The 13,282-nt window shown below is 35.5% G+C and overlaps 1 protein-coding gene across 1 annotated transcript in view; it reads right to left on the bottom strand.

Moving 5' to 3' along the window:
- Window positions 1-6,677: 6,677 nt before the first annotated feature.
- Window positions 6,678-13,282, bottom strand: part of EFCAB11 (EF-hand calcium binding domain 11) — a 64,208-nt gene continuing 57,603 nt past the window's right edge. The window contains exon 6 of the mRNA XM_054826605.1: window positions 6,678-7,833. Coding sequence (XP_054682580.1) covers window positions 7,734-7,833 — 100 coding nt within the window. The 3' untranslated portion in view covers window positions 6,678-7,733. The remainder of the gene's footprint in view (window positions 7,834-13,282) is intronic.

Raw genomic sequence — 13,282 nt, forward strand, 5'->3', positions numbered from 1 at the left:
GATCCTACTGTTCTTTTTGCCATGGCCAGCTCTCAACTAGAGATCCAATGTGATTTCTCACCCTTGACTTACAGTCCTCAGTTCTGTATGGCTAAGAATTGGTCTTTTCCTGATCTAAATTTTAATACTTCATACCAACTTGTAGACTCTGACAGTTTTCACAATTAAGAGCAAAATCTTATAATCATGGCAACGTTGTAAACATAGGTTCTGACCAGTCTTTGTCAAAGGCACCTTATCAGTATTAAACGATTTTTTAATAAATCTGGATGACTCACTTTTCTTAAGCTCCAGTAAAATTTAGGTGATTTGCTGTTTAGAAATCTGCAGCTGTTCTCATGGATCACTGTGAACAGAGAAAATCTCTCTACGACATAGTCTCTGTCTGATCGTAATACACCCAGGTTGTGGCACTGCATAAAGATTTGAACGCTACTTGCCTAATAAGGCAGATGAAGCACGGGAGAGCATTGCAGAGGGTGCCCAGCAGATGCCGAGGAGGACTGCTCCACCATTCAAAGAAACACAGCTGGGTCAGCACAGTAGAGCACAGGGCCCAAACCCTCCTTCTGGGCAGCATTTTGTACGGTATTGCCCTGCAGAGTATAGATACATCAGTCGTCAAGTACCAGTCTGAGGATCTACCTCATGTTCTCAGCAAACTGCGGGAGTGAGGCTGTCTATTATACCTGTCTGATTTTTAAAATTATTCTTCTTCCTGTTTATTCATATGAAGTGTCTAATTTTAAAAGCCTAAAAATGCAGGCTGATTCCTGCAGGATTTTCAAAGCTATGTACATAGATAGTGCATGAACTATTAGATTCCCATAGAAGCTAGCACTTAGCTGCCTCAACCATTTTGCAGATTACAAGAGCCATCTTCCTATTTATTTAGGTGCTTAAATATTGCAAATAATCTGACTTCTAATTTTTATTTCTTATTTATGATATATATGTATTTTTATTTAAAGTTATATAATGTATGAACGAAGATCATGGCAAAAATAAAGAGAAATCGAACTGCTTCCCAACATCATTTCTGAATTAACAGTGCATCTATTTCATTACTGAATCTTCAAATTATTATTATGAAAGCTATAGAACATAAAATGGGATACATTATTACACTGCTGTATAAAGCCACAGTTATTTCCACAACTTCAGTAGTGAGCACAGTTATCATCATCTCAAAGACTGCAGCAGGACTGAAAAAAAACCACAGAGAAAGGAGCAGATGTGATTCAAGACAGAATCATTTCTATAGTATGGGACATAATATAAGGGAGTTGTAAACCTCTGGCTGCTGGACACACAGAGTGTGCTAGGGAAGCATTACTCTTCTGCACCCCTACTGCTACATGGTTAATCATCACTACTGCCAACTGTCAGAGGTGGGACATGGGAAGAGGTGGATCTTAGGTCTTCCTTGTACAACAGTTACAATTTTCTGGCATTTAGCTTCAGTTTTAGGACTCTGCTTTTCATCTTCTATGTGGTGAAATTCTGTCTCTGTCCAGACAGGGCTTTTGAGCTCCATCATCTGCACTAATCTGCAACTGCCACTGTAGGTCTGACTTCAGGGCAGTATTACAATCTCCAGTAAAATATGTTCATTTCACAAAGCTAACTATGAAACAAACAAACAAACAAACCCCAAAACATTTAATTAAACAAATTAATTCAGATCAAGAGTGTCTCAGAAAAAAGAAAGCTTAAAACGCAATGCTAATACATTTGCTAGCTTATCAGGCATGACCTATCGTCCAAATGGGGACTTGGAAAATCTGGGATACTCAGGATCCTTCTTCAGGGCTGCTCTCTTTGGGCACAGCATATCAGTTCTGGAACAGAGCTTCCCTCTTCCAAAATAATGCTGTCAGAAGTCAGAATTTCATGTAATTCATCTTCTGAGGCCTTTTGAGACAGTTAAATATGTCTGTGTGCTGCTTCCCCAACAGAGTGGGTAAGTAGAACTTCAAATGAGTTGTTACTTGTACTCTTTTATCACTAGAATTTCATATTACTAACTCTCAAGATTGCCCTTAGCCAGGAATAGGAACGCTAACAAATATATGACACTTACAATGTTTGACTACGACATGATTCCATAGCATCTGTTACATCTCAATATGCCACTGAATATTTCACAATTATTTAACATCTATAACAGCTTTCTCCTCCAAGAAAGATTAAGTATTTCAAAGTTCTTTCCTTTCTAGCGTAAATGTTCTGCAGCTATAGGGTTTTCTCAGCAGACCTATCTCAGGTCTTTTAATGCAGCAGCTCATCCTAAGATGTACTATTGTAGGTGTCTTATTTTCATAGCTAGTTTGTAAGCCATCTTTATCTACATTCTTTAACATTTTCTTGTATTTAGTAAAGTCAATGGTAGAAGAAACAAAATTTTCACCTTACATATTAAATTTATTTAAATTAGAATGACTGTAACAGAAATATATATCTAAATGCAAACATGACTGAAATACATATAGAAATACTCCTCCTTGGTATCAGTGAGAGATCTCATCTGCCTAAGGCTGAGATTTTCACCATAGCATAGGTACCAAAGCAATTTTAAGCACCAGACTCCCTGGCTAACTCTACATTAGCAAATACTTCAGTGCAAAAGCAGCTTAGTATTATGATGCCATTGCTGCTGAGTCACTAGATGAAATGTTCTCACCACACATTTTGTTCAAAGTTGTCTGAATAGAAGCTATGCCACAGAACTGCGGCTTTCTTGTCCACAGGATTCTTCACCCTAGGAAACTCCATGCCATCCTTTGGTCTGTCTCATGCAGCAGCATGTCACTGCCCTGTCTCCTTACGGTCTCAAACTGAAAAGCAGCTTTATTTCTGTTTCTGCTCATTTGTGGCTGACGCTGGTTGCCAAACTCTGCCCCACTCTAAGTTTGATCAACATTTAAAGGTCTCATTGAAGGGGCTAATGAAGGCCTGGAGCCATGGAAACAAATTCAAGAGGACACTGTGATGGCAGTGACACGGGCTTTTCTTTCAAATGAAAAACCAGACATGGAGAATGGGATGCCTTGCTGCCGTGACTCCAAGTCAGCTGAACTTGGAGAACTCCATGGTGGTGCACTTAGTCATCATTCAGACTTGTGTTTCTATTAGGTATTGAAGCACATTTTGTGCATGCCCAGAGTGGTCTTGTAGTTTACTCTCCTCCAAAATTAATCTTGATTTGCACACATCATAGTGACTTAGCAAACTGAACCAATACACAGAAAGTGGGGAAAATCAGAACCACGCTATGTTTTGAGCCGAAAAGTTAATGCATGTACAACCTCTGGGTTCTTTTAAAATTCAGCACTAATTTTTTATTTCTTGCAAATAAGAGGCTCAGATATGGATCCTTAAATAACTATGATTAAAAACCCTACTTGTCATTCCTGTTTCTTATGGACAATGGTGCAATGTATTTTCTCAAATTGTTACTGGCAATCTCTATGCAAAGAGTTATATAAACAGGTCTGACTCTTTTTTACATTTGGGCAGCCTTCCCAAAGAACAGTGTTAAGGAATCACAGCAGGGATGCAGCTGTAATTCATCCTAATTTTAAGACTGAATTTCATTGCCAGAGATGTGTAAAGCTGATATGTTATAGTACATGAGAGTCATGCCAAAGCTTTTCTTTGAACTGTGACATTTTGTGTGTCAGCTAGTTACTGGGTTTGACTTGTCAGCCACCACCCACCCAGCTGATTAAAGACAGAAGACACAGTAACACTGCCACAAACCTAATGTATTATCTTTACACTAAGTTTTATTTTGGGAACCTTATAGGGACATATTGCATATTCTGTGATGTACTACATATATTTATTGTTTGATTCATCTGATTACTGAATAAATGGATGAAATACTCATTATTTGATACACCAGGAAAAAAAAATAAACAAAATATTTCAATGAGGAGAATCTTGACACAGGCCTTAATTGTCTGGATTCTTTTTCTGTCAAAGCTCTCCCAGATTTCAGTATACTGCACTGTGCAGACCACCAGGAATGTCAGGTTACCCAAAGACCACGGTTTAGCAACTGCTCATTCAATCGATAAAATATTAGAATCACAGAATGGTTTGGGTTGGAAGGGACCTTAAAGATCACCTAGTTCCAACCCCCCTGCCATGGGCAGGGACACCCTCTGCTAGACCAGGTTGCCCAAAGCCCCATCCAGCCTGGCCTTGAACGCTTCCAGGGAGGGGGCATCCACGGCTTCTCTGAGCAATTTGTCCAATCTAAATCTACTCTCTTTCAGTTTAAAAACATTGCCCCTTGTCCTGTCACTACAGACCTTGGTAAAAAGTCTAAATCATCCAAATCCTTTAAAAGGAAATTACAGATTACTAGATTTCAACGTCTATAGTGAATTACAGAAGCCCCAGGAGAAGAAAACAAATATACTTTGACAGTATTTATGGTTATATAATCTATCTATATCCTCTAAAATGGCAGCAATAAGCTACATGTATAAAGGATCCATTTGCAAATAATTTAAACAAATGAGTCCTCACTTGAAAATTTGAGAAAAGTAAATATTCTTTTTTATGAATATTTTTTACAGGGAAATCCTGCTTGTTAAGTAACTGAGGTGTCAGAAAACAAAAGAAGGCTACATAATAAGAAAGCAAACGTGCTCATAAACTTGAAAAGATAATATAACACTCTAGTAAGTAAGTCCTGAAGATCCACCTCTGTGCTGTTCCATAGGGTACATGAATAATTAGTTAAAGAGCTATGGCTCTTTAGCTACTGCAACTCATTTTTTCAGTGCTGGAGGTTCACCCATAATTCATTTCCCAGGGATGTGCCAAAGAGGGTAGCCATCAAACAAAAGAAAACTTATCTGGGCTCATGTCATTCATATCATTGACGTCCTTACACACATGGAAATGTTGCAGATGAGAATGTGACCTGCTAATGAGTTTATAGTGCCATTTCATGTCAGTCTAGACTTGACATGAGTTGTCAGAGTTGCAGCTTGTAAGCTAAGGCTGATCATAGCTCTTAGCTCTACCGATGCTTTCATGTTGACCTTTCATGTTGAGCTGTTACATCAGCAATAGAAAACATGCAGAAATGAAGAGCATGTGGCCTCTTTCATCCAATAGCTGGGTAGCTGCTGCTTTTATTGTTTCCCAAACCATTACTGAGAATAGGCCACCACCTAACCCACCTATTAAATGTCATTCCTAATTTTATCAATTTGTAGTGATGGCTGAAGTGTTTCTGCAGTTCACTAGCCAAAACCCAGATAAGCACAAGCTAGTAATTAATTTTTATTCAACTATTCAGTAGGAAGAGTGTCATCAGGGCCTACTCAGTTCCACTCAGCTATGGTCATCTGCAGTTTCTTTCTGTCAGTCCCCACAGGAGGAAAAACACTTATGATCCTTTAATACAGTTCTGTTCTTTTCTAAAGAAATTTCCAACATGGTAAAATAATTTCATTGGCCTCTTCTAAAGTTTATGTTCTCAGTAATTCAGGTTCATAGCAACTTTTCAAGTCCTTAAGAAAATGAGGATTGAGAGCATATGGAAGTAAAGGAGATAGAGAGCACTTTCTTCTCTAGAGAGAGTTCCTTGCCATATGTACAAGACATACCTATTTCTTAAAATGAAAAGCATACAAAAACCTTTCTGTCTTATAATATTTAACAGAAGACTATATTTGTACAATATAGCAGATGTATTGTCAGATATTTAGACAACAAACCACAGCTAGACTAGAAATATAAACAAGAGGCCATAGACTTTTTAACTGCTCCTTATGAACTAAATAGATATTTTTTAAGTAAAAGTAAAATAATAAATAATAATAATATAATAAAATAATACTGCATGAATTCAGTGTTTAGGAAGGGTACAGGATCTGGGCACCGTAAAAACTGAAGTTTACTGACTAAAAAAATACAGTGTAATAATATCACAGCAAGCCATCATACATTTCGTCATGAACATATCTAGACCTGTAGCGACTATCCCTGTGGGATAATAGTTCAATCTCCTGTATCTCAGAAGAGGCTGTGATGATATTGCTAATTAACATCCTCAGTGATGATTCTCTTATGAAAACATTCATCTATTGGGAAATGGCATTTCTAAGGCAAAACCTCCAATCTATTAGCACATCTTGCCATCACCTTTCAAAGGTAACACCAGTTCACTCCCACTGATTAGCACATAAAGCATACTATTTGAGTTACAGCTCACTTAATCTAATGGATATCTGGTTCTTATATACAGAATCACATATATCTGCTGATATGTTCAGTGTCTCCAACTTCCTTCCATTATTTATACATTATCTGCCTTAGAATTAAAAAAAAAAAAGAAAGATTTCACTTTGCCTATACCTAGTGAGATACATACATGTAGGGGGAACGGGAAACATAGACATCATTTTATACATGCTTCACCTGTAAATGGTACTCTGGAATGCCTCACTAAAATTTGAAAGAAATTGGAGACACTCAAGAGGAGAATTGATACTTTCTTCCTCTTACTGATCATTATTATTTGTTATTTGTTAATTATTTACAGCAGTATTTAGTGCATGCTACAGTCTGTAAGCTCACTTGAGGAGGGAATTGTTTCTGGACAGTTTCAAAAGAAATCTCTAATCCAAGCAATTTAATAACTGGCAGGTAAACAGAAATGAAGCAATAGAGTGGACCATATGATCAGAGACAGTGCCCGTAATGAAATCTCTATTATTGGTAACTATTAATACGAACACACAAAGGCAGTAGGAAGTAAGTGATCACAGATAAAATAAATTGAATAAGAAAGATTTATCTCACTACAGCACAGCTTGGATGGATATATATAAAGTTACAGCAGGCAAGAACATCTCCCAGTTACTGGACAAGAGAGGGGAGAGAAGGGAAGATAGCTTTGTAGACAATGACAGATTCTACCTTATGCTTCCTCTCAACTCCTGGGAAATTCTCTGATCTTGCTAAAGTATATATATATACAAATTCTTCCCTAAAAGTCAGCTGAAGGTTTGAATACACATTATTTTCAGCCTGTGACACTGAGGTCCATGATGTACTTTTTAAAGATTTATTCGCATCTCCATTTAAAAAATTGTTTAAAAAAAAAAAAAGCTAAGTATTATGCTTACTTTACTTCCTTACACACACAGTTCTTGCTAATTGTTCAGAATTAAATCACGTAGCCAATTAAGCAATAAATGCTAAATTAAAAATAATGTGTAATATATATAAAAAAGAACAATATATGAAAGTGAAACAATAAAGGAAAGACAAATACACTAGTGATTTAAAAAAACCCAGGCATTATCTGCCATAAATTTAATCAGTTTCTATAAATGTGAGATATTTTGGTCTGTCAACAAAGGGCTGTTGAAAAAATGAACAAATAGATTTCACAGTAACTGGAAATCAGAGTTGCTCCTTTTTCATCTGTTAAGTAAAAAAGCAAAAAGTACAGAGTTATAGTTCCTAACTAGGGTGATTGGGAATCAATTGAGATTTCAAATATTTTAAGTATTCTACACACACATACACATGTAAATTAATACACCCAACTTGTCAACAGTAAAGCTTCAAAGGCTGTTCTTCAGAGCTACACTTACAGTCAAAGTTCTTAAAATGCTGGCTGAAACAAATGAAGTTTCATTGATTTTTAAATATCTTGAGATCTGAAGTTTTCACTTTGTCTTTTCACCAGAGAATATTCTTTAGGCAAAGTACAGTGGTGATATTTCATCTCGTCCGTACTTCATTGCAGATTCAAACTCTTTGAAGCTGATGTGGCCATCAGAATTCTGATTGACTTCTCTGTAAGAGAAAAGAGATTTGGTATATAAAACCCAAAAGACATTATGTAAAACAGACATTATACTTAGCTGTAGATATACAACGCCAATATTGTTTTTGAAGAGCTCAAGAGTCCTACCACTTGAATTCCATACAAAGAATTAATGAACTAAAAAATGCTTTTTGTGTAGTACATCTCATAGGAGGATCTCAAAGCTTTTTAAAAAGAACAATTATCATTGTGTATTCAACAGGAGATACAAGTTAATTACAAAATGACTTGTGCAAATTTAGCACTTTTAGCACAAATTTAGTTCTTATACCTCATCTCCAGTTTCCCAAATTCAATCACCTGTGGCAGAGATCCTCAAAGTTCCATAACACAACATGCAACCCAAGACCTCTAGGTCTTAAGATACTGCAAACTTACCTTTAAAATTCCCCAAATTGCCTCGTGACCTTCCACACGATGCAAGCAGCTTATTTTGAAACACAGATTATGTTAACAGAAGACCTACTCCTTGTGGTTGTAAGAAAAAAAGGTAATTTGTATGTTAGTATATGCTAAAGAGGATAGTCCGATAGTCAAAAAAAATCTCTGAAAACTAAAAGCTATTATTTCCACGATATAAGCTGACAGAAGATGTCAATTCAATTAACACCACTAACACACAGGGCTAAGTTTTATCAAATACACTTCGCAAAATTATTTGATGCCGTTATAAATTAGGCTGACAAAATAATATTCTGTAAAGTATTTGTCTTAGTTCTGCCTAACACAAAGATCGCTAGAATTATAGTGCTGCGAACTTTGCCATCACCATTAGTGTTCAATAGTAGTATTCCCACCATCTTGCAGTGTGCAAAATGGGATGCATCTTCTACATCAACAAAATTGAAAATTCCAAAATAATCCACATTGTTTAGCACAGACACATTTTATTATCCTTTGAATGCCCTGGAAATTTCAAAGAGATTCTATACCCTGAAGAAGTAGTACAGTAATTCAGTTTTAAAGAAAGCATTACACAAAGGGATAGGATGTCCTGTTTGACACTTATTCTAAACACACTCTTGAAAAAAGCCTAGTAAAGGTAAAAGAAAATAATTTATTTACAACAGCTTCAAATACAGAAATACAGTTACAAAGGTTACAAAGACTGATAAAAGAAAACAGAAGACTGCTTACATCTAACTGTCCTTACCTCAGTTGCAAGCAGCTTCTCTAGATTATCCAGCTTTCAGGACATCAGTGACTATCAAATCAGGGGACTAAAGAAAGATTTCTTCTGTAAAAAATCCTATATCATAAGTTTATCTTCACAGAAGAGAGTCTCAATTTGGAATATGTGCTTCCCCTTTCCCTGAATAAGTACTATGTAGCTTGCAATGTTGTTATTCTCCCCTTCAACAAAAATTATTAATCTTCATCTTTTTCAAGAATCCCTCAGACTACCAACTTCCCACCTCTTTGGAACTTCTAACAACATTTGGTAAGATTCCTCTTATCTCTAGGCAATAAACAATCTGTACTAGTGCTTAACTTTGCTATCCATGAACTATTAACCTCTTCTGAAGTAGACTTGGTCAGACAAAGTTCAAGCCTCATGGTGCAATAATGAACCTTGCAGGGCCATAAACATATAAAATGACACCCTGTCATTATGGAAATATTTAAATGAAATTAATTCCTTCAGCTCATTGCTGGCTCTAGATTAAGACTAAAACATGATGATATTGTATTGCTTTTCAGGCAAGGACAAGTTTGAGATGATGATCACCCCTAAACAAGTCTTCAGGGACACCACGGTAGCTGGGGATGGACCAGTCAGTTTCTTGGTAAAAGGGATCCTTTCAAATACCACGTTATAATACAAAGAAATGCAAACTTATTCATCAGTGAAGGATGAATGCAGGTCATAATTACAAAATGGAGATGCTGTCCTGGAAAGCAGTGACTGAAAAGGACTGAGGAGTCATAGAAAGTAATCAAAGGAAGATTATCTCCTACTGCAATGCTTTATATAAGAGGGTGAATATGATCCTTGAATGTATATGCAGGATAATATCTAAAACAAATACAGGACTGTTTTTATTTCAGAATACAGTGTTAGGAAAACTATGAAGGAAATACTCTCTCTACTTACTGGTGCCCACACTTCAAAAAGGATACTGAGGAACTTAAAAGAATTGAGAAAATAACTGAGTTCTGGAAAACACGCATTATAACGAGACATTAAAATACTCTATTCAAAAAAAGATTGGAGAACTGATCCAATCAAATCAAGACCATAAGTATCTCTCTAGGGAAAATATTTTGGATAGTAAATATCTTTTTAAGCTTACAAGGAAAGACATGATGACAGGCACAAGTTGAAGCCAAAGTTAGAAAAATTTATAACTTAAATAAGGTGGGGTTTTTTAAATGAGGTTGATGAGCTATTGAGGTAACTTCCCAGGGATATGAGAAATGATACTTCCTTGGTTTTACCCTTCCTTGGTATATTCTCTGTACATTCAGGAGTTTCCTAAACCACACATGTATGTCTGCATGTAATTATTTGTGCTGTATATCTAGTGCATGGATTTGTCTAACAGCTTTTTGAACTGATGTGAAGCCCATGGCTTGAACACCTGCTCTATGATTAAGTACCGCCTCATATTTGTTTTGAACCTGGAAGTCATTTGATATTCCTTGTAACTTAAGTACCCTTCTCAGTGACTATATGTATCAAAGGGTACATAAAAGGGATCTGCTTTTAAAGATCAGCCATTGAAGTGTTTTTTAACAAAAAGCCTATTTAATCACAGTAATTATTATTATTATTATTATAACCTGTGCTATTTGCAAGTAAATTAGTTCATTCGAAGAAAATGTACAGATTTAAATACCTGAGAGAATGTTTAATAATCAAATAGCAAAATCTAATTTTTATTATTATGATGATGTATTCTCAGAATTTAATTCTCGAAGATCACTTCATGAGTGTTTTAGAAGTTAGTGCTGATGATCTGGCTAAACTGAAGTTAATGGGAATTTTGCCATTAATTTTCAGGAGGCAAGGATTTCACTCAAAAGATCTGAGTTGCGGGCATAAATCACATCTTTAATGTTTATATTCATTACGTGTGCCTGTTTGGAAGCTGCTCTTGAAAAATGGACCTTGGCTTTACATGGTGTTTGTTCAACACCCTGAAAGCCACTAAATGACTCTTTGAATTAAGAATCACTTTCTGAACAACCTTTCCACAGAGACTAGCAAAATACATTGGGTGATAAATAAATGACAAATAAACTGGTAAGTAGTTAGCTGTTGTAATCTGAAGAAACACTACATTTATTTAAATGTTATGGATTTTTGGTACCCTACCAAAAGTAATCTGAAAGCAAGAATGGCCTTGGAGTGTTAAATTTTCATCTAGCTGAAGCAAATGATATATTCATCCTTGTGATTATGAAAATACTAAGTCACAGCATATTGATCTTTATTTCACAGGTCACTATTCATTTAACACTCTTAGTAAAATATACATAGATATTTCAAGGTATGTAGTGCCTCAGGTAGAATGTCTGATCTTTCACTGAAAATTGAGTAATAATCAGCATCACAAGTTACTGACTGTGAGATATAAATTATTCTCTTATACAATTAGGTAATTGAAGACTCCCAAAATCACCTAAGTGTATTTTCATAGGAAACTGGATTAGATAAATGGTACTTTCCTTCTGACAGGAATATTTTAACCGTAAATCTGAGTAAATGAATAACCTAAAAGACTAATGTTTAATATAAGTTGCCTCTTGAAGTTTCATGTTTATTAATTCACTGAAATGAGTACTTACCAGAAAAGTATCCACATGCAAATACAGCCTAGTATTTTATTTTATAAAGAGCTGCATATATTAATCAGTCACTTAAGCTTTTTCCCAACTAACCCCACAACAATTTACATATGGTCAGATCTTGTAGTTCCTGAGATAAAAACACAAATACAGAATTTGGCCATAATATTTCTTGGTTTTGTATGGAAAGACACGCACATAAGCACTACCTCTTAAAGTAGGCACAGACTTTGAAATATACTGTGTCTATCTGATTTATACACAATTTTTTTCATTAATCCATCATATCTGTCCAAAACATGCAAAAATATAGTTCAAAGATTTTAATTCTACCCTGTATTTCTCCAGATAATTCAGTATCTGTCCTAAGTGGTAAATGAGAGAATTAAGCAATCATTTCTATTACCTAAAAAAAGAATAGTGAATGCACTGCAGAGCCAGCAGAGACTGCCGTTGAGTTGGCTTTCAACTGGTTAGCTCAGGAGGACAAGCCCCAAAAGTCGAATAAGAGGCAGGATAAATTAAACTCTGCTCAGATCTCTGATGCCATGGCCATACATCAGATGTATGCAAGTGAAGAAGGTGGCTTAAAACTAGCTTAGATTTCTCCACTATGTAAACATCCTTAGAGATCATTAATTATATTGCTAAAGATGGATGGTCCTCACTTTGACTTTGAAAGAACTGAAGTTAACCCTCGGGAAGGAAGTTTTCATTTAATCTATTTTATGCAGGCAGAAGTTTTCACAGAGATCAGTGAGGAGGAAACACCAGATATATCACATAAATGAAATACAAAAACTTCAAGGTTCCTTCTCACAGCATTGTACATGAATAAGGGTTCACTTTGGTTACTGCTCAAAAAAAAAAAAAAAAGACTATTTCTTTAAAAGTGATAGAAATGGTTACTTGACTTTCCAAATAATTTATTGTCTAATGTATGACTTTAAAACATTGATACATTTAAGTTTGGGTAAAACAGCTTACCATAACTAAATATAAAAAGACTATTTTCTGTTTACAAATAAACATAAAGTTAGAAATTTGAGGAATTTTAAATGCTTATTTCCAAACACTTTTCATTTCCAGTTAACTGAGGTATTATGAGAAACAAGTTACAGAGGCCCCTACTTTCCATACACAGTTGCAATTTATCAAATGCTGACATGCAGAGGCATAATACATGGCCTTTTGTGCATTGCTATGTAACAACCATTTTTTCAGAGCACATGAAGATATAATGAGATATACCATATGTATAAGTAACTTATTTCTGTAATAGTCCATGAACTAGAGTGATTTTCTTAATTGTCCATACTTTTTTCTTCCACAGAGAAAGACTTAGCAATATTATATACTAGTCTTCCTGAATGAGAGCCAAAAGCATGCTAGGCACACAGGGCTGGGTTTTCAAATCACAATTTCTCTGCACTTTACATTTCCCTGGTTTTAGGACATACCAACAATAGGGTTTTTCCCTATTTATTGTAGCCACACAAATGAGATTAAGCATTCATACACATTTCTATTACAAGTCTCCAAAATCTGTATATATCAAGTCCTTGCTATCTCATTATTTAGATGTATACTGGGAGTAAAGAGAAGTTGTGCATTTTCTTTAAATGA

Source organism: Grus americana, chromosome 5 (assembly GCF_028858705.1).
Source record: "Grus americana isolate bGruAme1 chromosome 5, bGruAme1.mat, whole genome shotgun sequence".
Lineage (NCBI taxonomy): Eukaryota > Metazoa > Chordata > Aves > Gruiformes > Gruidae > Grus > Grus americana.